The sequence below is a fragment of the Anopheles nili genome, chromosome 2 (genome assembly GCF_943737925.1).
Source record: "Anopheles nili chromosome 2, idAnoNiliSN_F5_01, whole genome shotgun sequence".
Taxonomy (NCBI): domain Eukaryota; kingdom Metazoa; phylum Arthropoda; class Insecta; order Diptera; family Culicidae; genus Anopheles; species Anopheles nili.
In genome coordinates this window covers 21,467,668-21,493,642 of record NC_071291.1, presented here as the reverse complement: position 1 = coordinate 21,493,642, position 25,975 = coordinate 21,467,668, and the positions used below count along the sequence as shown (strand labels likewise).

Genomic DNA, 25,975 nt, shown 5'->3' with positions numbered 1-25,975 from the left:
AGAATTATCGACCGAATTCCGCCGACCGTGCCACCCGTCGAAATGAAGCCGAAAACTATCCTTTACTTGCGTGAAAAAAAAAGAGCTAAAACAAAAAGAAGAAATCAAAATGCACCACCGACGCTCATTTCCTTCCTTAGTCGCACCTCGGCAAAAAAAGGAACCAAAAACTCGCAGCCTTCCTTTCCATTCTGCAACGTGTGGAACTTTTGCCGCTATCCACCGGTGCACCGCCGAAAGTGCATTCATAAGTGCATACACAGCGGTTCGGCCTATCTGTGAGCGCATAGGAAAATGCCACCACCACCTCTATCCTTATCCCACTCGCATCCGCAGCACACGACAGGTTCATCTGCATTCGCGCAGACTGGCACTGCCGAAACACGGCTTGCATTTGGGTAGGGTTTAACGGCTCCTTAAAATTTTTCATTATTTGTTTTCGTTTCCCTTTCCCATACGCGCCATGCCGGCAGCTCTCGCCATTCGTGCAGCGATGGCGGCAAGGAGAATCAAATAATAGTCCTTATCAGGCTTCGTAGCCTCGCGGAACGAGCGCGAATGAGCCACAACGACGGTACCGGTTGGTGGCTTGCGTTGCATCGTTGCACCGCGCTGCAGTCAAGACTAATGCCTGCCCTTCATTATTGCTTAATATGTGATTTTTATATTTTTGCGAATGAAAACGAAAATGCACTTTTTTAAGTTTCACTCATTTGTGCACCGTCCTGTGCTGGGCTCGTGAAAACGCCCATGGTGCTGGCTGGTTCGGGATGGGCGCGCGAAGAAAATGCGAAAAAATAACACAAAATGAGTTCGCTGAGGGAGCTACTTTATTCATTTGCTGAAGCCGTAAAGCGAACAGGCAACCGTGGAACATCGTGGAATGGATTGCTTAAACGCGTTTCGGGAGCAAACAAAATTGTAATAGACCTTCGACAGACAGACAGTGAGCAAAAATACGCTGAAGATAGACAGTTTAAAGTACGATTTGTACCAAAAAGTATAGCTTACAACTCGCACGAACACACACACACACACACACACACACTTGCATCCTGGTGCATCCTTTTTCGCCGATGCATTTTTGGTGCTAGGCTAGAATGGTAACTGAAAAAGTTGTTATTGCACCACGACTTTCTATAGAATTGCTATTGACGATGCATAGCTGTTGTGGTGCCTTTGTTCACAACTGCCTTAAACAAACACGAATAAGAAGGATCCGTATCTTGCCGCGCATGTTTCCGCACCATATCGACATCCTAGTAGTCAACGTCGTGTATGCACAAGCCGGTTGCAATTTTATTTTCCACCAAATCTACGCAACCGCAACCATGCGCACGATGCAGTACACCCAAGAAGCACACTCATTAAACCCGTTCTCAAGGATGTGTACAAGATGCACCGTTCGTTTCCGTACTCCGCGTGCGGTTTCGTCATTCTACAGCCAACGTTGCGTGCATTTCACGAATGCACTTGTACACTCCACTTCCAAGGTGAGGGTTACCCGAGCCTGCGTGTATCATTTTTCTCCGTTTGGTTACGAGAAGAAATCCCAACGTAAGACACGACCACGGTAATGTGCCAGCCCGGGGATTGCATAATTTGCCGTCTAAGACCGCATGCAAATACCCGCTCCCGAGTGGGAAACTGCACCCTTGCAGCAGTTACACCCTGTCTAAAACCGACGCACTCGACACGTCGAGCCCTTCGAGGGTGGTCTGTACTGCGGCCGCAAGAAAACGCCGAACGGACGGTGGAAGGATTTTTGAGAGACAAAAGCCGAATCCTCCCCAAAACCCAAGCGCGTCGTGTTCCATTCGTACGCTTGCAAATTTCCACGTTTCCATGCGTTTCATCTTTGGCAACGCTCGGTGGTAGCACCGAAAAAAAAAAAAGAAGCGAAGCAAATAGAAGGGGACCGGCGCTGGAAGGAAATCTGCCCCGGCTTTGTATTAATTTTCTCCACATCTCAAACATGCTCGCACATACTTATTCGCTTCCCTTGCGATCGGGCAGCGGCTGCCTTACGCGTGTGCTTCATCCGTCTATGGGTTTGTCGGGATTTTTGTTTTTCCACCCCGTTCGGTTCGGTTTTTCCTTCCCCACGCGTGGCTTTGCTCGAAATTGTCTTTGTTTTTTGCGGAAGGCATGAAGGGGTGGCTGGGTTTTTCCTGCAACTTGGCGCAAAAGACGGACCCCGAAACAGAGGCACGGCGTTGTTTCTTCGCCATCGGGGGCGAAAGGAAAACAAAAAAAAAGCAAGGAGAGAAAATCCCTCCCCACTTTACCGGCTCATGCTTGGCTGCAAGGTGAACGGGTTGAGTTTTCATCAACTTGCTGCAGCAACTTGAAACGGACCGGGAACTGATCATGCCGGAGCGGAAAGAAAAAATCGATATTTCGCAAGTCCTGTGGTTGTTAAAAAGTAGGAAAAATCGTGTGGTCGCTCGCTGCTTGTCTTCGGGGCACTTGTACCACGAGTACTTTACCCCTTTTTTTCGGTAATGAAATATGCATTTTCACCACCAGTGATCTCGTTTGCGCAGGGATGCTGCCCGTAATGGTGAAGTCAGCGTATGTTACTAGCACCGAAGCAGGAACCTGATAAACGGTACCAATCGAATCATGCAATAACGCGTAAATACCAGATTGGAATTGATGTTAGCATCAACCTCCGAAAGCTGACCAAAATTAACGCAAACACCAGACAAAGCCATTTATCAGCTCGTCATCATCGGCGACACCAACTTAGTCAGCCTTGCATTAGCCGGCGGCATCAGTTGTGCCCTTCGTTTCCACGGCACGTTTCGCATTGTCATCGGTGTCGGTGCAATAGCCGAATACGTCCAGAATTCCGTGGGCATTGTGCTAGCCTGGGCATGCAGCGCCTGATTGCAACGCCGAACAGCCGAACGGTGACCGGATGTGACAGGCCGAGATCCTGTGACATGACCGCGACACTCTTTAATAATGCAAATGTCGTTCGAGGCGGCCGAAAGGAGGTGTATATAGAAATTTATATAAAACAACCATCGCGTCATCGGTGAAGCGGGAGTAGGTTGAAGCAATGCGGCGGCAAATAGAGGAAAAATGGAAAAGCAAAAAAAAAGAGACTCGGAATCCACCGCCTCAGCCAGCCATTCAGTGGTGCAGCATTTTTTGGTTGCATTTTCATTTTTCCAGTTCTTCGATTTCGTACCGCCGTACGCAGGATTATGGGTCCAGATTTTCCGACGCGAACCATGGCATGCCGGTTCAATCCTTGTCCCTCGGCTACAGTAGGTGTGTGTGGGTGTGTGTTTGGTTTGGTTTTTTGTACATCTCTCGGTCATGAGACCGGCTGGTGCAAATAAAAACGATAGAAACGCATTTTCCAGCGTGGAAGCGAACCAAAATTGCTATCATTGCATGGGGGTCATGCTGCAGGGAATCGGCGTCGTTTTTGCATGGCTGAGATGGCATTTGCAATTCGCTGCTGCATCTATTACACCGAGGGAGATTGATAGCATTAAAATACGGAAGAGATTTCGGAAATGTAGAAAAAAAAACAATGAAACGCTCGTGCACTGGAAACGGAAAGCTGCAATGGTTTTGAGTTGGCTTATTGCTTGACCAGGGCGTAGACAGTACACACGAAGCCGTAATTTGTATTGTGCCACAAGTACTTCAGGTATTGTGACTGCAATACTTAATATTCAAGCGTTGCATCAAGGCGCCGGTAGAGCAAGTTTACTCATCAAAAGTACAGCAGACACCAACATTATCAAACCTGAAATCCGTCTGATGGCAACATAGTGACCTGCTCGAAACCTGCTACAAACTGCAAGTGTGGTACGTGTGTAGCCAGACTATCATGCCTAATGCGGACGCTACACGCCGTAGCCGTAGCCGAATGCAAATAACGTGGAAATGAACGTAAACACGGGCACATTAGCAAAAAGTTCGTAGTAATAATCCCCGCCCGGATGCAACACGCCAGCCGCAAGCAGCGTTGCCGAGGGATGTAAGAAAGCTAAGGCGAAAAGATGCCGCCTTTCATGAGCCAGGCGCCACGGTGATACCGAGAATGGCGCACAGAAGCGAGCCTGATGTCCGAGGGTCCTTGCCGTGCTGCCCCGGTTGTATAAGAAACCTCATATGAATAGCTCAGGAGCGATGTGTCCTCCCGATCCGGTACGGGACTCGCCGAGGGTGGAAATATTAATAGCTCGGTTGGTTGAGACGTGTGCTGAAATGTTGATAACCAGCGCCGCAAAGATTCAACTCAAATACGGCTAGCTGGAAGAACTTGTGCATATTTACCATCTCAGTTTGGTTGCTTCCTTCTTTGCCGCCACTTCAGACCGAGACCGTCACCCCCGGTAACGGGAAAGGGTTTTGAGGAAATGGCGCTAGGATAGAGGCCGAGTGAAGATGGCGCTTTCAGCATTATTGCTCTTGCTCTTACTGCTGATGTTCCGATTCACCGCTGCATCGAGGCGATGCAATAATTTCCTTCGGGCTTTTCTTCCTTTCTGCAAACGGCTGCATTTCTTACGCCATCCCACGCCATCCCCATGGACCGAGTAACCACGCTCGGGCATCGGGGCGGTCCTTGGCGCAAGGATTCAACGGCGAACACGGGATAAAGATATCGTTTGCGCGGGTTGCGAGCGCACGGCCTCAGAGGCGTCCTTCTACACATCGTTCACGAACGGGGGGCAACGGCGTACATTCAACAGTCAGCATCCCGGTGGTGCACAGATTACGAAGCGAAGAAGACGAAGATAGGGCCCGACAACAAGGACAAGGACGACAACGGCGCCCACGACGCCGAGGACGACGAGGACGATGACGACGCTGAGCAAGAACCGGGACGATAAATACGATGACGATGATGTGATGAATAAACCGTGCAGAATGAACTTATGAGTTTTAATTACTCGCTTCTCGCAATGTGCAATCTTTGGATGATTTCCGTCCCGAGTTCTGGCTGGCGAGTTCCTGGCGTTCCTTAGCTCCAGCGCCATAGCACAAAAGGGGCTTTTGCAGAGGCGAATGCGCGGCTCCAGCACGAAAAGGGGTTGCTACCCTGCGAGTCATGGAGTCGATCAAAGTTCACCCCCTATCGACCCTGTAAGGGTGTGGATGGAGCAGGCAGGCCACGAAGCCGCCCCTGTATGCAATCCATTCGTTCCTCATCTCACACCGAACCGCTGTATCCGTATTGTATCATGCCGCTGTAGTTGGTCCCGATCAACCAGCGACGGCTTGTCTGGTGAGCAACGTGGAAAATAAAACATCCTTAACCTCTGCCAAAAGACGAACCCCGTACGCGGAAAGGATTCGCACGCAAGACATTCGCACAAACCGAGCGCGGACGATCCGAGGTGACGCGTGTAGTGGTAGGGTTTTTGTTTGCCCTGCATTTGTGCAGCCGGAAGAGAGACGGATTAGAAGTGGTCTAGATTTTTTTCTCTCTCGTTAATTTAAAAAATCGATCTCGCACTTGTGTGGAACCATCATGGATCAGTAGAAGGGTTGTAAAAAAAATGAATAAACAAGCCACACTAGGACGTTATGCGTTTTGCAACGCATTGGTATTCCCTTTTAGCGCATGTAACTACGACAAACGCCAGCCTCAGCCGGACGGGCCAACATTACGACATTGACATCAAAAACGTACACGATGTAATGATAAATGTTGTGCGTGCATTCGACAACCTAACGACGGCTTCTATTCGAATACCAACCCAAGGGCAGACACGTTCTCTTCCGACAACGAACGATGAACTAGAACGGAAGACCCACCATCGGGGCAGTGACTTTGGGACACAAATTGAGCTACAAATATATTATGGGTAATAAAAAAAAACTTCACTCTTCTCGCATGATGTTGCCCAAAAGGAAACGCCTCGGAAGCGAAGCAAGGATGAAAAAAAAGGAAACCGAAATCTGTCATGCTTCCTTTCAATTGAAGCTAATTGAACTTGAAGATTTGTACTGACAATGCACCAGCACAAAACAATGCGTGCAGTGGATGCACTTGCTCAGAAGACGAAAAAAAAGGGTCCAAATAAACATGACCGGTATCGAGAGAAAAAAAAAACATTCACCAACACGCACATATGCTCGCACCCACAAAAGCATAGAGCATTTACAACCCCACGCTCGTACTTTGCTAAACAAATCCCGGTCTTGGAATTTAATTAGCCCTAATTGATAATTGTTTGCAGCACCGGGAATGCAACCCGCCGGCAGCTAGTGGAGTGGACTCCTTTTTCCGAGTTCCGAAGCAAGCCTCTTTACCGCTCGAATTGCACAAGCTGCATCGTACTGCACTTTTTTTTGTTTGTTCAAACATCAAACGCACTCGAAGGCGAGCCTGCGTAGAACAAGGCAACCAGCATATCTGGGGAATGAGACACTATCAAGCTGAGATGGAGCGAGTAAGCGATAAATCCCAACCAAGACCCCGATTCAAGGCGATTTGTTTTGGGCGTAACAAAAGAGACGTAAAATCAACGTGCATAAAATTGCATCCTTTGCGAACCGAGCGCCCCGTGCAATATTCACACGGCCCACGTTCTTCCGAGCGGAAGGAGACGGCGTTCGGCGTTATGATACTTCCTTTCGCACGATACCTCGGTCGATGCTTGCGGTTTTGCGAACGGTATCTTCGTTCCGTCGCCTTGTGGGAGAATTAATAATAATCAACACTTCCGGAGCGGATCATCATATTACACGCACTTTGCCGTGCGCGATCGGCGGCTCAGTGCTCGAGGCGCAGAGTCCCTCGAGGCCTGGGAAGAAGTGACCAACGTTTAGGCGAGTAACATCTTCAACCGCAACGAGCATCCCGCACGGCCGATCGGAAGATATCGTGTGCCATGGGGCGGAAGGATTCCCGAAAAGGAAGACACACAAGTGCACCCACGGTCCGGAGAAGCGTACGCCAGATTTCACAGCGGTCTCAAGTTCGTCTCACGGGGGTGCGCTTGATGTGTGTCGTTGTGGTTATCTGTGAACGATCACCAGCACCGCAAACTCACCAGGAAAACAATCACATTTGTCGGGAGCTCACAGGGAGGAAGCATATAAACCACCGAATCACTGTTGCAAGTCGTTGTCGAAAAAACAAACGGACTTACCGAGAAATGCCACAGTAGCCGCGTAAGGGAATGTCATTGGAAAACCGTTGAAACTCAACCCGGAGTACTAGGCGAACGATAAAGATCTATGCCGTGTGCCAGGGGCCAGGGTGCAATTATTTCATTTCCGTCAAATAATTCCCAGCTCCTTGAAGTCGTTGCAGCGCTCGAAGTGTGCCATATGCGGCTTTTGCGAGCGAATGTGTGTACTCAGGTACACGAGAAGGAGTTGTTAGACACCCTCCGTGGGTGAACCGGAGCATAACGAAGACGTTTGTGTGACCCTTAACGCGTTAACGTCTTGAAGGCGCTCGAGCGCCTTCTTAGCGTCCCTTTTCATGTTTGCTTCATAACCGATAATGCACCTTTCGCTGTGGCGACACATGCCGTGCGTTACAGGGCCAGCGCTCAGCGAAGCGCGAACGTAACGGTCGTTTTAGGGTGATTTTTTTCTCCATTCTTCAAGATTGCCACTTTCTTCGGCACATGGCTATCACGGCGGTAACGACCTTTTAAAGCATCAGCCACCGGAGCGTGATCGGTTGATTACAATTTCGGTCGGTTGGAAGTGTGGAGGTGGCCGTTTTTTTTTTCAAATTCAAATGCATACGCAGTACACGTTGAGCTGATATTCTCGATAATTGTAATAATTTTTTTCTCCCCAAGAGTGTTAGAACATTGCTAAAAAAGAGAGTATTACAAAATTGTCAGCATTTGCGTGAAGCATCGATGCTGCAAATAATACCACAGCTCGTTGCGAACAATTTGGGCCCGTAGATGAGTCATTGCACGATGGGGCAATTCCCGTGCATTTCCATTCCACGCCAGTCATCTGAACGGCGTTTGCACACAAACGAAGGCCGCCACACGAAGCGATCAAACGTTGGGCAGGCAAATAAAAAAGTTACCCACATTATCGTCTACAAGCCAATTGTCAATTACTGTGGGGTGGAAAATCTTGGCGGGTATTTGGGCAGCGCAGCGAAGAAGCTCCAGGGCGTGATGATACCATTAGGCGTCAATCTCGTTACGAACGGCAAGATTGCCGCTTGACAAAGTCCAGAGCCGTTAAGATGGTCCCATTGCCGGAGCACGTCTTCGACGTACGCAAATGCTGCCAAGAATTGCGTGCCTCAGAGAGAGTGCCGAAGCGCAAGAAGCGTTTTATTATCCAATTTACGAATGTTTTGATGAGTTTCGCGCGCTCAGCAGCAGCAGCAGCAACAGACAAGGCAGTAAACGCCGGCAGTGATGCCCGTTCAGATGAGATGGAGTGGCGTCACCGTCACCAACTACTGCAACGGACGCTAGCTGCGGCGATGACCGTTGCCTGTTCGAGCGTAAGTAATTAAGTTGCTCCTTGCGCTGCGTTAAATTGATATTTATAAGACACATCATTGGGGCACAATTAGAAGGCGCCGACCTTACAGCATCAGCTCAGCAGATTCGCTAGCCAAACAGCTGACTCGCGTGGGTCGCGTGGTTGAGAAAATCGCATCGCCCAAAATCCATACCGCTCGTGGTTCGAGGCATTCGAGCAGGCTGTATCCTTGCGCGTTGCTTTTCTTCCCTTTTGCGCTCTCGCTCTCCGCTTCGCTTTTCCTATGCGTTCTCTTTCTCTCTCTCTCTCTAGCAACCCCGCAGGACATCGGGGCACATTCATCGGCCGGAACCGTTGCCATTATTGAATGCGCCCGTGCCCCGGTGTTCCAGGTGTGCATCGGTTAATTTATTTTTCCCTTGCAGTGAAAAGGGACGCGCGCGCGTCTTCGGTGTCCTGCGTGCTTCCATCTGGTCCTGCCGAGACGGATGGTCGGTACGGTTGCGTGTGGGAAAGGGACAGCAACAAAACATTGTCGCTTGCTCGCTTATGTCCCTTGTTGCGATCGAAGGCGCCCGTTGGAGATCGTAGATCACACCCAACAGACGACCCAGCCATAGTTCTCTAATATAAATTGTTAATCAAAGGCGGCCGTTTTCGAGCGTCCAAATGCGGTTTTTTTAACAGTGTCTTCCACTGGTTAGTGGTTGAAAATTGGAACATTTTTGGGGACACAACATATCGTTTAGTTTAAAGAGACGGTTAACTTAAGAGGCTCGCGAAGGATTCAAACCTCGATCAAAGCGCACCGTTGAGCTAGTTCGAATTCTGACGTGCGCGACTTCTCGCAAAGGATGCTTCGCAATGGGAACAAACGAGACAGACGTAGCGTTCGTGGGCCGAAGAACTGCTCTAGCGCGCGGAAAACACTTTTCCAGCGGAAAAAAAAAACACACAAACATAATCCCCCTTTCCAGTAAGGACACCGTAAGCAAGAGAAGAAGCAAAAAACACTAATCATCTACTGTCTTTTTCTCGTTCTTTTCTCTTTCTTGCATGAAATTTCCCGAACGCTCCGTTCGTTTTGTTCGGATTTCTCCTCCATCACGCCATCTCTCTCTCTCTCTCCTTGCCTGTGCTTGCTGTTTTTCTTTCCATCTCTGCTTTCCACAATACGTGCAGGTCCATGCCATGGAAGGGGAAAGCTAAGTTAGGCGAGTGGCTTCGTGACCGTTCGGCAATTGGATTGAACGTAGGGGAATTGCCTCCGCGCGCAGAAGAAGGGCGACAACGGCAGCAGCCAGAAGGGAAGCCAGAAGCAAAAACCGCTGGTAGTGTGCGTGAAGGGTTCGGCACCAGGGAGGGGAGGTTTTCCCCCACCCCATCGCCGTCGTCGTCGTCGTCGTCGTCGCCGCCGTCGTCGCCGTCGTCGCCGAAACCGCCGCCATCGCCGCCGTCGGATTCGTGGACTGCCGCTTATGATGTCATCGGAGGAAGACTCTGATTCTTTCGGTTTGTACGTCGATAAGTTGCTAAAGAACGACAACCCCACAACCACAGTGACGAACGCCAGCGGCTGCAGCAACGGCAGCAGCAACAGCAACAGCAGCAACGGCAGCAGCAACGGCAGTAACGGCCACGGTTGCAAGCGCAGCAGACAGCGCGTAGACGCGGGCGAACCAAGGAACAGCTACTCTTCGATACCCAGCTTCAGTTCGCGCCCGTCCTTCATGAGCAGCGGTCTATACGGGGCTATCTTTAGCCAGGCGCAGCAGCAACACTTCAGCGGACTGTTCGGTCCCGGCGGGTACGGTCCTGCGGCCGCCAGCAAGATGCTCAACGAACTGCTCGGCAGGCAAGTGAAGCAGGCCCAGGACGCGTCCGATCCGGACACGATCAGCATGCTTTCCGCGATCGAGGCCGCCGCGGCCAGCATCAACAGTGCGGCCAGCAGCCTCGCCAACAGTGCGGGCCCAGATCAGTGTGCGGGCCTCTCAGTGCAAGATGCAAGTGCAGTGAATGGTGCGAGTGGTACCACCGGCACGGTTGGAGCCGCCGTCGTCGCCGTCGGCTCCACCAAGCTCGGTTTCGAAAGTGTGACCAGTTTGAGCAACAACAACAACAACAACAACACCAGCACGAACAATAATAATAATAACACGAACAGCGCCAACAGCAACAGTCCCAGTGCGTGTGGGAAAAGCGGCAAACAGAGTGGCAGTGCTGCAGCAGCGACCGGTTCCGCGGAGGTAACGATGGGCTCGAACCGGCGCAGCAGCAGCTCCAGCAGCACAAGCTCAAGCTCCAGCAGCAACAGCAGCAGCAGCAGCGCGAGCAGCGGCAACAGCAGCAACAGCAGCAGCCACGCCAGCAGCAATGGCGGCGCGGCGAATACCAACGGAGACAACAACAACGGCAGCAGCAGCGGTGGCGGCGGCGGCGTCGGCGGCGTCGGCGTCGGCGGCGGCAACGTTGGAGGTCCTAAGCAACGGATCGCGACCACCAGCAACAGCGTAGTGGACAACTCGTACAGTAACGGGCTGGGTGGCGTTATAGACCTTGACGGTGATTCTACAACGCCACCGGCTCCGAGCGAGCTGGCGCATCACATGTTGCGCAATATCCTGCAGGGCAAAAAGGACCTGTTGGCGCTCGATCAGGAGCTGCGCAGCACGTTACAGGGTGGTCGGTTGTCGCCGGACAACAACAACGTGATCGGGAGCAAGAACCAGAACAACAACACGATCTTCGACGTGGCCAAGCTCGGTGAGCCCGGTCTCGGTGGTATTGTGAACGGGGGTGAGCTGAGCGACTCGAGTGATGCGGGTGTGGCCCACGGGAAGAGTGCTTCGGGCACAAAGCATCGGGTGGTGGCCAACAGTGGCAATAATCAAAATGCGAAGGCGACCCACGGCGCAAGTGATAGTACGAAATGTGATGATCTGCTGGGAGCGCAATCGGACGTAGGTCGGTTGTCGAACGGTAGCGTGGATGCGATCAATCCCAAGCAGGAGAAGCGCGATGTGATCGATGAGCTGGTAGCGTCGTTACCGGACGAGGTGGATGAGACCGTACCTTCACCAGCGTCCTCTACCGGTGGTGGCAGTAATGGTGTGCTAATTGCTAAGCAGGAACTCGACCTAGACGACTGCTGTCTCGACGATAAGGATCGCGATGAGCGAACACCGACGCCGAACGGTAGCCTAGTGTCCGGTCGGGCTGAACCGGAAGCGCTGAACATGAAGCGCGCGCGTGTCGAGAACATCGTATCGTCGATGCGCTCCAGTCCAGCAATCCTGTCCGCACAGCCTCCAGTAAATGGGTGCAAGAAACGAAAGCTCTACCATCCACAGCAGCACGATAACAGTGCGGCCGAGCGATATGCGGCAGCAGCCGCAGCTGGCCTTAACCTTGGGTTGACCTTGCAAAACTTCATGCTAAGTAGCAGTGCGGCGGCGGCCGCAGCAGCCGCTGCAGCTTCGACGGCAACGGCCACCGCTACGCCTGTCACCGATCCGGCCACAACCGACGACGACGACGATCTGGTGGAGACGGTTGCGACACCACACATCCACCAGAAGCGCGTGGAAAAGGACGTACTTAAGTCGCAGCTTCGCTCGATGCAGGAGCAGCTGGCGGAGATGCAGCAGAAATACGTGCAATTGTGCTCGCGCATGGAGCAGCAGTCCGACACCACGCAGGAGGTGGCCGACGACAGCTCGTCGAGCGACATCATGGAGGATGACATCAGTGGTCCGGAACTATCACCTGAGAAGCCACATCTCGCGGTTTCCAGCCCGGCCAAAGACACGGCCGGTAGCAAGGGCCAGTCGAACGCGGCGGCTGCGGCCGCAGCCGCAGCAGCAGCAGCTGATGCCTCGAGCATGTTGCAGATGATGAGCAAGATGATGTCGGCGAAGTTGCACGGTACGCTGCCACCTACGCATCCGCTGCAAGCGAGCGGTTTCAACGGTACGCACCCATTCCTGCAGCACATGCAACAGGCGGCTGCAGCGGCGGCTGCTATGCCCCACGAAGGTGTTAATTCGCAGCAATCGCAACCACAGCACCATCTCCAGCAGCAGCAGCAGCAGCAGCAGCAACAACAGCAGCAGCAAACACACAGTCAGCAGATTAGCAACGCGGCGGCAATGTACCAGAAGCTGTTTCTCGAGCAAGAAGCGAGGCTAGTGAAGGCGGAACAGGCTGAGCGAAGCTTGCAGGCTTCCAACCAGCAATTGCTGCAGCAGCAGCAGCAACAACAGCAGCAGCAGCAGCAGCAGCAGCAGGCTCAGCAACATGTGCAGCAACCACAACAGCAGCTAATGCCGCATTCTCATCAGCCGCATGCAGTGCCACCACAGCATATGGCAGATCGGAGCAGCAGCAGTACTAGCTCGTCGTCACAGGTAATACAATCGCAGGTACCGTTGCCGCATCAGCAGCAACCGCCAGCACAAACTCAACCTTCGCAGCCCAATCTGCTACAATCGCCTGTTCAACATCCGCAGACGCAGCATGCACAGTTGCAGCAGCAGCAGCAGCATTCGCCTCCACACCCACCAACGATCTCGCAGCAGACCTGCGGACTAGTACCACCCAACGTCCAGCAGCAACAGCAACAGCAGCAGCAGCAGCAACAGCAACAGCAACAGCAACATCAGCCACCAGTGACGATGGCATCGCAACAGCTCTCACCGACGCACGCGCCAATGCAAACTGCACCACAAGTGAACCACGTGGCACCAGCTACGATGGGTGGTCATTTGCCGGCAATCCCGAAAGGTTCGTCCATTCCGTCCGACCTGACGAACCGGCTGAACATGATGCGCTCCAGTGTGAGCGCCGTGGCGCCGATGTCCGGCACGGACCTGGAAGGCCTAGCGGACGTGTTGAAGACGGAGATAACGGCGTCGTTGTCCAACCTGGTCGATTCGATTGTCACGCGGTTTGTGCATCAGCGCCGGTTTCTTGGCAAGCAGTCGGAAGCGGCCGCCGCAGCAGCCGAGCAGCTGAACAAGGACCTGCTGATGGCTTCGCAGCTGTTGGATCGCAAATCGCCGCGAACGAAGATCAGCCAGCCGGATCGAGGCGTCAGTCAAACAGGTAACGCACCTATGCTAAGTACACCTAGTCTAACCGGCGCACCATTAGCGATGGGCCCAAATGGCATGTCCTCGGGCAACCCCGCCTGTACGCAACAACCCGCGATGGCGCCGGCCATCAACGGATGTGCTGGAACGCGACTAAACGGAAGCGCATTTCCCGGGTTGCCAGGTATGCCTTCCATGCACGTGCCGGCTGTGGGTTCACTGCACGATCACAAAAGCACCCAGCAGCAGCAACAGCAGCAGTTGCCTTCGCAGCAACAGCAGCACCAGCAACAACAACAGCATCAACAGCAACAACAGCAGCAGCAGCAGCAGCAGCCACTCAGCATGCCTCCTCATGTTCGTCCTTCTCCCTCTACAGCTATGTTCCAAGCGTCGAAAACGCCGCAGAACATCAACTCGGTCGCGGCGGCTGCACTCTACAACTCGATGAACCAAGCCCTCGGTACGCCCAGCCAGGTGAACCCGTTCTGTCTGCCACCGCCGGAACCGCGCGAGCACAATCCCGAGCAGAATGAGGCGCTCAGCCTCGTCGTGACGCCGAAGAAGAAACGCCACAAGGTGACCGACACGCGCATTACGCCCCGAACTGTGAGTAGAATCCTTGCCCAGGACGGCATTCTGCCGGCCTCGAATCAGGTGCCGCTTGACTCACAGCAATCTCAACAGCAGCAACAGCAACAGCAGCAGCAGCAGCCATCGCAGCAGCAGCAACAGCAGCCGTCTCAGCAGTCCCAGACGACCCAGCAGCAGCAGCAGCAGCAGCAATCGGCCGCAACGCAGCAGTTACCCTTGGGTGGGCCCAACGCCTGCCTTGGCAACACTGTCGGTGGCAGCAGCAGCAACAACAACAACAACAGCTGCAGCAAAAACAACAACAACAACCTGAACGGTCAGCAGCAGTCGCAAGGACCCGCATCGGGTCCAACCCAGCAGCAACAGCAGCAATCGACTCCATTCAGCAGTCCTTCGGCTAGCGTGGTTCAACCGCCCGGTCCGACCACACCGACGGAGTGCAAATCTCCACGGTCGTCCTTTCACGGTGCGGCCTCGGCGATGCTGCCCGTCTCCCTGCCTACCTCGGTGGCAATCCCCAACCCATCGCTGCACGAGTCGCAGGTCTTCTCGCCCTATAGTCCCTTCTTTAATCCGCACGGACCGCACGGTGGCCCACATGGGCCTCAACCGTCGCAGTTTCACCACATGAAGGTGTCATCAAGCCCGCCCGGGATCAACGGGATGCTGGATCCTCGCGACTCTCCACCGCTGCCCCACCCACCCACGATGCTGCATCCGGCCCTGCTGGCGGCCCATCACGGCAACTCACCGGACTACGGACATATCAGGGCGTCGATGGACGTCACCGATCGCGGCTCGGACTGCACATCCGCCGACATCGCCTACAACGGGATGGAGCCTACTATATCCTTTTCAAATCGTGCACTATTTGAAAATCCTTCCATTGCAGCGTAAGCCTTTGAGTTCTTATTATTTTCACGCCGTCGCATGTATCGCAACGCCTTCCGTGTACGGTCGTCCCTTCGTCTTTCGAGCATCGAAACCTGCCACCGCCTGGGTTTGGGTTTGATTTCACAAATCAATACAACACCCTTTTGGTACAAATCCTTTAGCCCAACCCACTCCCATCCCTGGCGATGGCGTGCCTTCGCCCCGGTTCAAGGGATAGGACGCGTGCTTGCGCGAATGTTAAATAAATTAAGAGATTTGCATCGTCTCATGTCGCTTGCCATCGCATGTACCGTTGCCGGCTCAATGGCTCGTTTCAAACAGTTACAAGGTGTGTCTTAATCAGATTTGTACCACCGTGGGAGTGGATATCCTTTCGCTCAGTTCCTAATCCCAGCAGGAGGCGTTCTTCGCGCGACCGGCCGGTCGGCGAGGTTGAACACTTTTATAGTTTCCTTCGCCGGTCGGGTAGACGCGTAAGATATCGATGTTTAATCCCTTCAAACCCTTTTTCCTTTCGGCCCAGTCGCCCAGTCGGGAGGTTTCGGTGCTTACGAGCGGCCCAGTACATTGGCTGGCTGCGTATACGCATACGAGCGTAATTTAGACTAGCGATTAACGATTCACGCACCCAATTCCAAACCAGTAATCGATCCTTAACTCCGGTGAACTCGTCAACCCTGACGCCGATGCACCTGCGCAAGGCGAAGCTGATGTTCTTCTGGGTGCGATACCCGAGCTCCGCCGTGCTGAAGATGTACTTCCCGGACATCAAGTTCAACAAAAACAACACCGCCCAGCTGGTCAAGTGGTTCTCCAACTTCAGGTGAGTACGCTGGCATTCCATTTACTTCTATTTCCCTTTTCCCATCCGTGGCCTAATGTGGCCCGTGTCGTGCATTCCGATGGAGCGACCCTTCGCTGTATGATTGTAATTGCCTGACATTCGGTTCAACTGCCGGAAATGGGTTGGGCATTGGTTGACAACGCCACCGGAAGTGGGAAGGATTCGTTTACGTAGCGAAGGCAATCCCCGATCCGCAAGGACGAGTCACACGCGTGTGCGGAAGCTTTATTATTAACAAATTAATTATTATGCGCATGCCGGGGGAATGACTTCAGAGCGCTTGCGTTCTTTTCGTACGATCTTTCTGAACGTCCTCGTCGGCATGTGGATGCATGGGGAATGGAAATGGAAACGGATTCATGTCGTCATTTTGCTTTTTTGCAAGGGAGAGAGCTGCATTAGATTTGCTCGTCTAGCGCTCAAATATTAACCCACAATCGGGAGCACCTTTTGGGACGACGCCAAGCCAAACATAATATCCCGCAAATCAAACATCGCGCACCATTGGCTCGGACAGACGGGGTGCACGAAAAGATGTCTCTCCATTCAGTAATTGATCGAACGCAAATTTACTTTGTGTTGTACCACAACGACCGGGTCCCCGAGGCAAACCTCATCCGGTGGGGAATTATTTCCACCCAAATTGACACGCCAGGATTGGCGAACTCTTCGAGGCGCCATTGCCGCGCTCGGTTTTTGGACCATAAATTATTCGCAATATGCTATCAATCGATGCAGCTGCAGAATCACGTACTACTGCCGGCAGCCGGACAAGGGAACTGCCACCACACTCTGGGAAAACTCGCGAAAATCGATCATCGTAAACTAATACGGCTTCGTGTGGTGTAGAGCCTTGTTTCGCTCGGTTCACCCTTGGACCCTTGGGACCTTTGGGAGCTAGAGAATCGCGCACTACGCGCCATCATTCCCTCATTCGTCACGCCGATTTGTGTGACGATCGTGGTGGTAGCTGGGCATTTTTTTCCCCAGCTCTTCATCATCAAGATCGACGGTATTGTTCTATCTCTCGCGCCTGTGCCATCACCATGGCCACCTCCAGCGTCCTATCGGCGAGGGCCACGGTGTTTAACCTAAACCGTTTATGTTGTGCAACGGTTGCCCTGAAAGCTTGTGTTCGCCCGTCGGCCCCCATCCATACACCCTTTTCGCGTTCTCCGCCAGGACCTGCTGTTTTAGAACCAACACGAAGCATATAGCCAGCCTTCCGGTGTGTATGGGTATGAGCTGAACAAAAGCAAAACCCCCCAAAAATATCGCAAATCCAGCCCATTCAATATGCCTAGCCATTGTCCAGCGTGACTAGTCCGTATGAGGCAGAGGTATGGCGAAACGAAAAGCGAACGTCCGCTATGTGCTGCACCTCGTGGCAAGGATGGGCCTACATACGGGAATAAATTGCGTCCATATTCGGTTAGAATTAATAGCATTTGTTATTATGTCTGCTTTGTCACTCCGAAGGCTTGCTCGTGTGGTGTAGAGAAACCATCCGCTGGACACATAGAAGCCTCCACCTAATGTCCTCCCTATCGCGCTAATATCTCTAAGCCCCCGCGGGTCGCCCGTCTGATGGGACGGGGTGTTGGATTTTCGGGCCTCTAAAGCGCAGCTGGCGAATGATGTCCTCTGTGTTCCGCTACCCGGGCACATAGCGACCATTCGCGCACATACACGCCAGTGGCGGTTTTGGGCGGTTGTGCGGTTTTTCGGCAAACTTCGGTGCAATAGATGCATTTTGTGCGTGCACGGAAATAACTGCCAATGCAAGCGGATTGCACGCACCCTCTGTTTCTCTCTCATTCTCGAGTGTATGTGCCACGGTGGTACTTGCATCGCAAAAAGAGGATGCCGATTTCGTGCTGAGCCCTTCCGAATTACGGCCCTGTCCGGGTGTTTTTTGGATGCAACGAATCACCCACACGTGTACGTGTGCCAAAAGGGTCGGCGTGTACGTGTGCCGGTGCATCTCGGGGTGGCTCAAATCGGCAGAATGATTTGTGAGAGCGCGCGTACATAAAATGCGATACATCCGGTGGGGTGGCCATTGCGTTTGACAAACGCACACAAGCGCCACGGTAGCCGCAGATGCGCCCGATTGCCTAGCGATACCACACCCAGAGCAAATTCCGATGCACACGCCTCGTGTTATTGCATTTTGATGTTTCGTTTCGGTGCGTATACGGAAGTGCCGGACTCCTGCAGGCCCTGCGGATCCCTGCCAGTGGGTGGAGATGCCTTTTTTTGGCACAGGTTTGCACCCTGTGCTAGCGGGAAATGCGAAGCAGTTTGTTCTATGTGCAGTGCAGAATAAATAGCATAGAACAACTAACACAATCCTCCCCCCCGCACTCGCAGTGGAAGCTGACGCAGACGGTCGTGGGTCTCGATTATATGTTGGTAGTGCGATTTGAATGTTAGACGGCTGCTGGTTTTGCGTTCATGTAGTCCCGCTTGTATACCGTCGATGCACATGGAGCAAAACTACATTGCTAACCCCGGGAGGGATTTGTTCGCTATCGAGCCCGTGTTTGGCCTTTGGCAAACTCGGACGCAACTTCTTATAATTATCTTTTTGAAAACCATGTGCAGTTCCCAATGGATTTTCCACCGTCAAATGAGATACACAAAAAGAGAGTGCAGCAACGTTTATCGTGGAAGATTATTGCTTTCAAATGTTGTACATCAAACGTAGCTTTTGCGTAAACTGGCACTAAATATTTGTTTCCAAGTAGTGCAGGCGAGTGTCGAAAATATCATGATTACAAAAACGCACAAACTCTGTATGCATATTTGGTTTTGCTTACAAGCTAGAAGCGATAGAGAGACAGAGGAAAAAAAATCCCCTACAACGGCAGGACCAAATTCGCCGGTATGCGCTGGCAAACGGGTAAAGCCTTGCGGGCTCGAGGCTACGCCAGGACATTCGTCTTAGCATGACGGAAAGCCACGGTTCTCCACAGCGCTTGAAAAGTAAGTGATGCACGAGAACCGTCAGCACAGCAGAAGACGCTCGTTTGTCGGGCAATTGTGAAAATCACGACAGAACCAAGCACCTCCAGTGCGAAGGCACTCGGTGCCGGGAGTAGTGGATGCTATGATTTCAAAGGACAGTTTTTGCATCGGGAATGGATGGGAATGGAAAGGGTATGATGGTTGAAAAAGGACCTCAAACCAAGGAGCTTAATTAAAAATTGCTTAATTAATGCAATTTCGCTAATTAGGAAGCCAGACAAAGCTAGCAAGGAGGGAGCAAGAAAGAAAATGTAAGATGAAGCACATGCGCGTCAAATAAAGAGAGAAAGACGTTTTGGAAATTTGATGAAACAGCAAGCTTTTACCTTGACTTTCAGACGGAATGTGAATAAAACTGAAAAGAATTTAAGGTACATTGCTACTTTGTTGGAAAGTAAGGAAAGGTTAACCCATCAAATGTGCCATTAAATCAAATATATTACCTATTATTCTAACTGCTACCGGAAAATATGATACGCAAAGAATACCACATTTAAGGATGACGCTTTAGAAATTCGAGCTGATTACCCTTTCGTGAACGATGAGCATCGGGATTCAGAGATAAGCTTGATCGTAACAGGTACCTTTCACCACACTGGCAAATGATCATCCAAATTATGAGTAAAATCGGTTTTAAGGATAATCGCTTCTACCGTTGAGATTTTCAATGCTCGCATCACTCTCCTTGAGATCCTGTTACCTGATGATCCTCTGCACGGCTTATCGAGACCGCATGCAGCCGTTTGTGCATCGAAGCCGAATTTGGCGGCAAAAGTTGGCCTGGTACAGCCGCCGGGTTGATGTTTAACGCACGCGGTCGTTGCTGTATAGAAGAATCCGAAGGACCTAGCATTGCTTTGCCTCGGTCCGCTCGATACGTTGATCCTTGGAAGTGAAACGAAGGAACAAGAGGCAGCCATCCTTTTTTGCCACATCGTTTGATCGCCATGTGGCTCGGCAGCTTGCCAGCGTCTTGTAGACGGGATTCTTTTATTTGGAAAAGAAAAAGAACCGCCAACCAGCCGGCCCGGTTTCTTCTGCCGATGGGATAAGTCGTGCGCGAGCCCTTCCCGGGCGTCTTGGTGCCGTACCCTTTGTGCGCCGTTTGCATCCGGAAGTTTACGACCGATCCTCGACCGCTGGAGTCGCTCCCTCCTTAGATGCTTAAGACGGTCGAGATGCCGTTCCCCTAGGGTTGGTTTTGGTTGGCGAGCTTTGTCACCTCTTGCCAAACCGGCAATTATCATCAGCAAGTCACGCTGGAAGTCGTTGCAGCTAGGGAGCGTCAATGCAGAAAAGAAACTTCTTACCCTCCCAGGCAGATCGAACGTAGGCTAGCGAAAGCATGGAAGAAGAAAAAAAAAACCTTCTCCAGAAAGCATGCTTCGAGGGGGAATTATAAGGGCATTTAAATTTTCCCTGTGCCGTGTGCCATGCATTCGGTCGTTGCATTTTGTGCGATATTGTTTCGGGGTTTTCTTATACAAAGTGCGGGATATAAAGAAGGGGGAAACGGTCGTTATTCGTGCGCTAGTGTATGTGGGCCGTTTTTCCTTGTTAACATCTCCAATTTTCTTCCCAGCAAAGGCTCTCGTTCGTGGTGCCTGCTGTTCCTGGGCCTCACGGTGTCTTACGGTGCGTGGCGGGCTTTAAATTTCTCCACCGGTAACGTTCGATTTTCGGTGGGAAGCGAGAAAAGTGTAGGGTTGATTATTTCCCAACACCGACCTCAGCAACGACCATTTCGTTTGTCTTTCCGTGTTCAAAACGGTTTACCGTGTGCGTAGACCGTTGTGGCATATGCGTGCACAGGCAGAAGAAAAGCAAAAACAAGCGTTTGGTAAACGGAAAAATTAGCGCTTCGCTGATTTCGACCGTTGGCGATGCCTATATGGCGCCGTACAAGAAGTTAGGGTCAAATGGATTCTTGTCTTTTTCTACCAAGGGGACAAGTTGCTTGGATGAAGTATCGTGAGAAAACGAAAGCAGCAAAGCGTGAGCCTTAGATTTTGTATACGGGTTCGGCCCGACATAGTGGTACGTCTAACGTTGCTTCCCAGCGGAAAAATTACCATTCTTTTGAAGTTAGTTTAATTAAGAACCGTCAATTTAACCGTCATCGTGAATATGAAAGAAACCCAAATATTATATCTATTGACAAACTTCGCTATGTTACTATCGTGTAAAAGCATGCTCACAACCATCGTCAATCTTTTCTTTACCAATTAGTAAACGGAATTGATGAACGAATTAAGAGGAAGAACAAGCAAAATATTAAGTATCTTGGATGTAGAGGATGTGCAGAGGATAAACAAAACCATGATTTGTGCACATAATAGTATAAAAAACTCGTTCGGCCTATTCCCATAAATTTTCCGCTCTTTTGACTACACGCTCCGCCGTCATGTAATATTCTCGTGTAACTAAGGATGATTTCACATTAATGAATATACTTGACAAGCGACTCCTGTGCCACTGTACAGCAAACGCGACATATTCGCTCGTCACAGTTGCCAAAAGGACAGTGTTGGGCTCAGGCTTAGCACGCTCACAAGAACCGTCCGTTACAATAACCTAACCCGTTGGCTCTTGTAGTAGCTGCAAAATCTCTTGATACAGAATTGTGATGCATTTTTGATGACATGCATGGTTGGGAGTATCAGGACGCGATTCTGCGACTTGCGCTTCCGACGAGTGTGACATTTCCGAGCTACGTTATCACTGTGCTGGCATGTTTTATATATTAGCCAGAATAATCCACATACGTACATATTGGACGCCCGAGTTGTGGCTGTTTCGCTTTGCAGACTGTTCTCACACGTCCCGTTGGAGTTAAATCGAAACGAGTGCCAACAGAAAGAACCACAAACCAAACAACAAGAAGGACATTATCTCGCATAATGTGAAGTGGATAAATGGCAAAACAAAGCCCAGCCCGAGTGGGGCGAGCGATTATGATTATGCTCTAGTGTTGATGATGCACTGCGAGATAATGCAGGGGCCCTTAATTTCACTGTCTTCTGCGCGCCAACCCACCATGCATTGTGCTGCTATCAACGGTGCTCAGACCTGCGTGTGGTGCAACAATACCGGATAGCCGAAGACCGACAGAATGCTATGCTATTCTTTGCAGCAACGTCCTAGCAGTGCATTCTCTTGGCTAGGCGCGGAGTTTAAATTTCTCGCACATAACAAAAGAAGCAACACACGTTCGAGTGGTGTTGTGGAGGCAGTGTTTGCTTTACCGCGCTTGTACGGCCGATGAGGATCACACTCGCACTGCTATGCACATGCATCGTCGATGCTGCTGAAGCTCGTTCATTTGTAAGAAACTGTCTAATTGCTCGGGCAATAATGAGCTGATTTGGATGCTTGTGATTAACGATCTTTTTGTGTGAAATCGTAAAGCATCGTTGGTGTGCGCGTTTATGAGTTTTCCTATGTAAAAAAAATGTAAAATGGCTTCTTGACGAGTGTTTCGCATGCCAGCACCTGTCAACAATGATCAGGAGTGCAGCATTTTACGCTAAATTGCCGCACTACACATGAGCGTCCTCGCCATTTCCGTTGTCCTTTGCCGATTTACGATGCAGCAGTTGAAGGACCGGGTGCCGGCGCAGCAGCATTGTGAGTTTTCATTTGCATAGACACACTATACACACTGCATTTCCGAGCAACCGTAGTACCGTGGCCCACGAGGCCCATGTGTACGTGCCGTGAGGCGTCAAGCAAGACGGGGAAAGCATAATATTTACATGCAGTGGCATAGGAAATGCCTGACAGGATTCGTCGTGCTTTGACGCCTCGCAGAATAGAGCTGACGACATCAACGTAGGAGTGTGTAATCCTTGGGCTGCTGTGAAACCGTAGACCGTACGTTAGGAACCCGCTCTGGCACCTTCTGGATGCTGGGAAATGCAACTCAAGTGCACTTCTAGCGAGCATTTATGCCCGTGGTTGCTAGAGCCTATTTGCCACTTTAGGTGTTTGAAAGCTGTGTTGACAAGTTCTTGGCACCTTGGGATGGTAAAATACTTTTACTACACGGAAGACTGGCCGATTCATCTGGTACGTGTGCGAGAGGTGCATATATGAAAAAAATAGCCATTAAAACTGAAATCACGGTATCATCAAAGGGTCTTGACAAATTTAATTGGGGTGCTTCTATCCTTATGCATCGTGGGCCTTACGATGCTCATGTTGTAGTAATAAATTTAATTACACTTAAGATGAGTGCTACTTTAAAGAAATTAAGCAGCTAAGTAGATGTGGATAGTTTAATAGAATTTGTTTTTTTTTTTCCACAGGGAATTCTACTACATTCAAATGGAGAAGTACGCCAGGCAAGCGGTCAGCGAAGGTATGAAGAATGCCGATGACCTCCATGTAAGCAATGACAGCGAGATTTATCGCGTGCTCAACCTGCATTACAATCGGAACAATCACATTGAGGTAAGAATGGTATACTTTTTCTTTTCGATCCATACCGTAAACGGTCGATTTCATCATCCATCCGTTGACTGAGCTTGCACAGTCATGCATACATTTAGCACGTAGCTCTGATTGGCCTGCATCTTGAACAAATTATGTATGAATTATTTACATCCCAATACTTTAGGTGCCCCAAAATTTCCGATACGTCGTTGAGCAGACGCTGCGCGAATTCTTCCGCGCGATACAGAGCGGCAAAGACACCGAGCAGTCGTGGAAAAAATCAATTTACAAAATTATTTCCCGAATGGATGATCCTGTGCCGGAGTATTTCAAATCTCCGAACTTCCTCGAGCAGCTGGAGTAAGTTAAGCAAGCGTTACTATTGAGAAGCTCTCTTAGAAGCAAGGAAGCACACAAAGTGGAAGCTAGCTAGAGCATGTCAACCAACCAAACTAATACCAAAAAAACAAAAGGCAAGAAAAATAGGCCCAAAGGCGTGACGGAATTAAGACACCGAATCAATAATAGAAAAAGACAGAACAAAGAAACAAAGGAGAAAGTAATATATGAAAACGAAAAAGAGAGTAATTTTATTATTAAAATTAAAGTAAATTATACAAAATTGTTATCTTAAAACAAATTTATGAAATATGGGTACGAAAAGAGATAAGTAAAACATAACAAACAAATACGAGTGAGCGAGAGGGAACGAGTAAGAGACTATATTGTTTAACGAAAAACCTATGCGAATGGCGAGCGCTAGCATCGGGAGAAAAATTAAAACGCGAAATCTACTAAACTAAACAAAACAAAAACAAATAATGCAAAAGAAAACATTTGTGGTTCCTATAATGTAGTGCGCTTCTCCCACAGAGCGTCTGCAAACAAAGCACAGCACAGAACTTTAACACAAAGTACACAAGATACGCAAAGGGCGTCGATGTTTTGCGGATTCTTACGCATAACACTCGACCTGCGGAGACCATACCAAAGCAACAGAGGGCTATGGTATTCCGGACTCTTACTTGCATGTGCAATTTGTGCAATTAATCCGCGGGAAAGGCCTTCAAATTTACCACATTTTGAATGCAGAAACAACAGAAGTGCAAACACGGGAAATGCTTTGAAAATGAATCAACCCTTTGCGGTAGCACTGTAAAGATTCTAGGGCGTTCAAAAGTATTAGTATTTAGATGGAACAAAAATCGAAAACAAAAGCAAGACACCTACACGGCAAACCTCAAAATTTACCAATTTTTAGTATATTTAAGCGAAATGGAGAGATAAAGAGATGATTAATCAAGTGCACGTTGAGGTGCACCAAGCAAAACGAATGAAATTGAAATGTGTCTAGACGAGAGAGAGAGAGAGATAAAATGCTGCCAAAAAGGATGGAATTCGTTAAGATCGTTCCCGTGGACTTTTTTTGCACGGAAACAACAGAATTAGTGACCCATTCGAAGCGAACTAATGCAGTGTTTCTGATCGGGTCAAAGCAAACAACCAAAAAACTGATGTAAACTGTATTGCGCATCGTCGAAGTATGACTAAGTTAAATCGGCGTCTAAATTACCATTCACATTGTGGTGGAGTATTTTGACGGCGGTATAGTTTTCACCATCGGAAGCTATGTCTTCAATTGATCAAGTGCCGTTGGGCATCCCTGGATTGGTATATATTTTGTAATGATTCTTTATTTCTGTATAGTTAGAGATTAGTTCTACAACTAGGTTTAGAATTCGTTAGAAAGTATGAGATGTGTACAAATGTTTAGGAACTGGTTAGAACCTACACTCTTCAGGTCGCGAACTCCAAGATTAGTCCTTGGGCAGATCACTCGAAGCAACTGAATCTGAGGCGTAGAACACTTCAAATTGTTCATGTTGAGCGGCTGCGTGAATGTACATATGTTTATTTATATATTTTTTGGCACGCGCTCTGAAAGCGAATGAAATGGGGTTGAAAATAAAATTATGCTTACCCAGCACAATTTGATTGCTAAACAAAATTATCAAAATTCCAAATTTAATATCGACTGGCAGTGCAGCGTAGAACCCCACTCCGGTTGCATGTTTGATCGTGTTTAGGTAGTGAAAGTGTTTTTTGTTGTGTATGATTTCCAATGGTTCCGGGGAATTCTCGTAAGAAATTTTTTGAATATTTTTAGGCTAAACCTCACCTGCAGTCTGCGGCGAGAAGCACAGAAGAGGAATGTTTTATTCTTCCACTTCTGAGTGACGAGCGGCTTTTACTGAAGGTGATCCAAATTATAAAAAAATTGTTACTTCTGACGAACGCAGAAAAAAAGTCGAGAAAGCGTATGTTTTGTTTATTGTTTTGGCGTTATTTCGGCATTTTAGACAAAAAAAAACGGTAGAAAGAAAACGGTAGATCACCCTTTAGAAGAAGAAGTATGACGAATGCCCTGATCCATGTTGCTTCGAGTAGATACGAATACTGCGTTCGTACGATCTAGCTCTTTAAGCAAGTACACTTGTGGTTGGAGGATTGTATACGTTGACGATAATTCGAATGCTAAATTTGTTTCGATCTATGTAACGGGTGGTTATATTTCTTCGATTCTGGGAGTTTAAAACTTTTGAGATAACTGCAACGCATCTCGTGTACTCGTGAC

The 25,975-nt window shown here is 50.0% G+C and overlaps 1 protein-coding gene across 1 annotated transcript in view; it reads left to right on the top strand.

Moving 5' to 3' along the window:
• LOC128720380 (homeobox protein prospero) overlaps nucleotides 1-25,285 on the top strand; it is a 50,690-nt gene extending 25,405 nt beyond the window's left edge. The window contains exons 3-8 of the mRNA XM_053814048.1: nucleotides 9,634-12,491; nucleotides 12,537-13,557; nucleotides 13,924-15,031; nucleotides 15,676-15,855; nucleotides 23,214-23,358; nucleotides 23,525-25,285. Coding sequence (XP_053670023.1) covers nucleotides 9,930-12,491; nucleotides 12,537-13,557; nucleotides 13,924-15,031; nucleotides 15,676-15,855; nucleotides 23,214-23,358; nucleotides 23,525-23,704 — 5,196 coding nt within the window. The 5' untranslated portion in view covers nucleotides 9,634-9,929 and the 3' untranslated portion in view covers nucleotides 23,705-25,285. The remainder of the gene's footprint in view (nucleotides 1-9,633; nucleotides 12,492-12,536; nucleotides 13,558-13,923; nucleotides 15,032-15,675; nucleotides 15,856-23,213; nucleotides 23,359-23,524) is intronic.
• The last annotated feature ends 690 nt before the right edge of the window (nucleotides 25,286-25,975 follow it).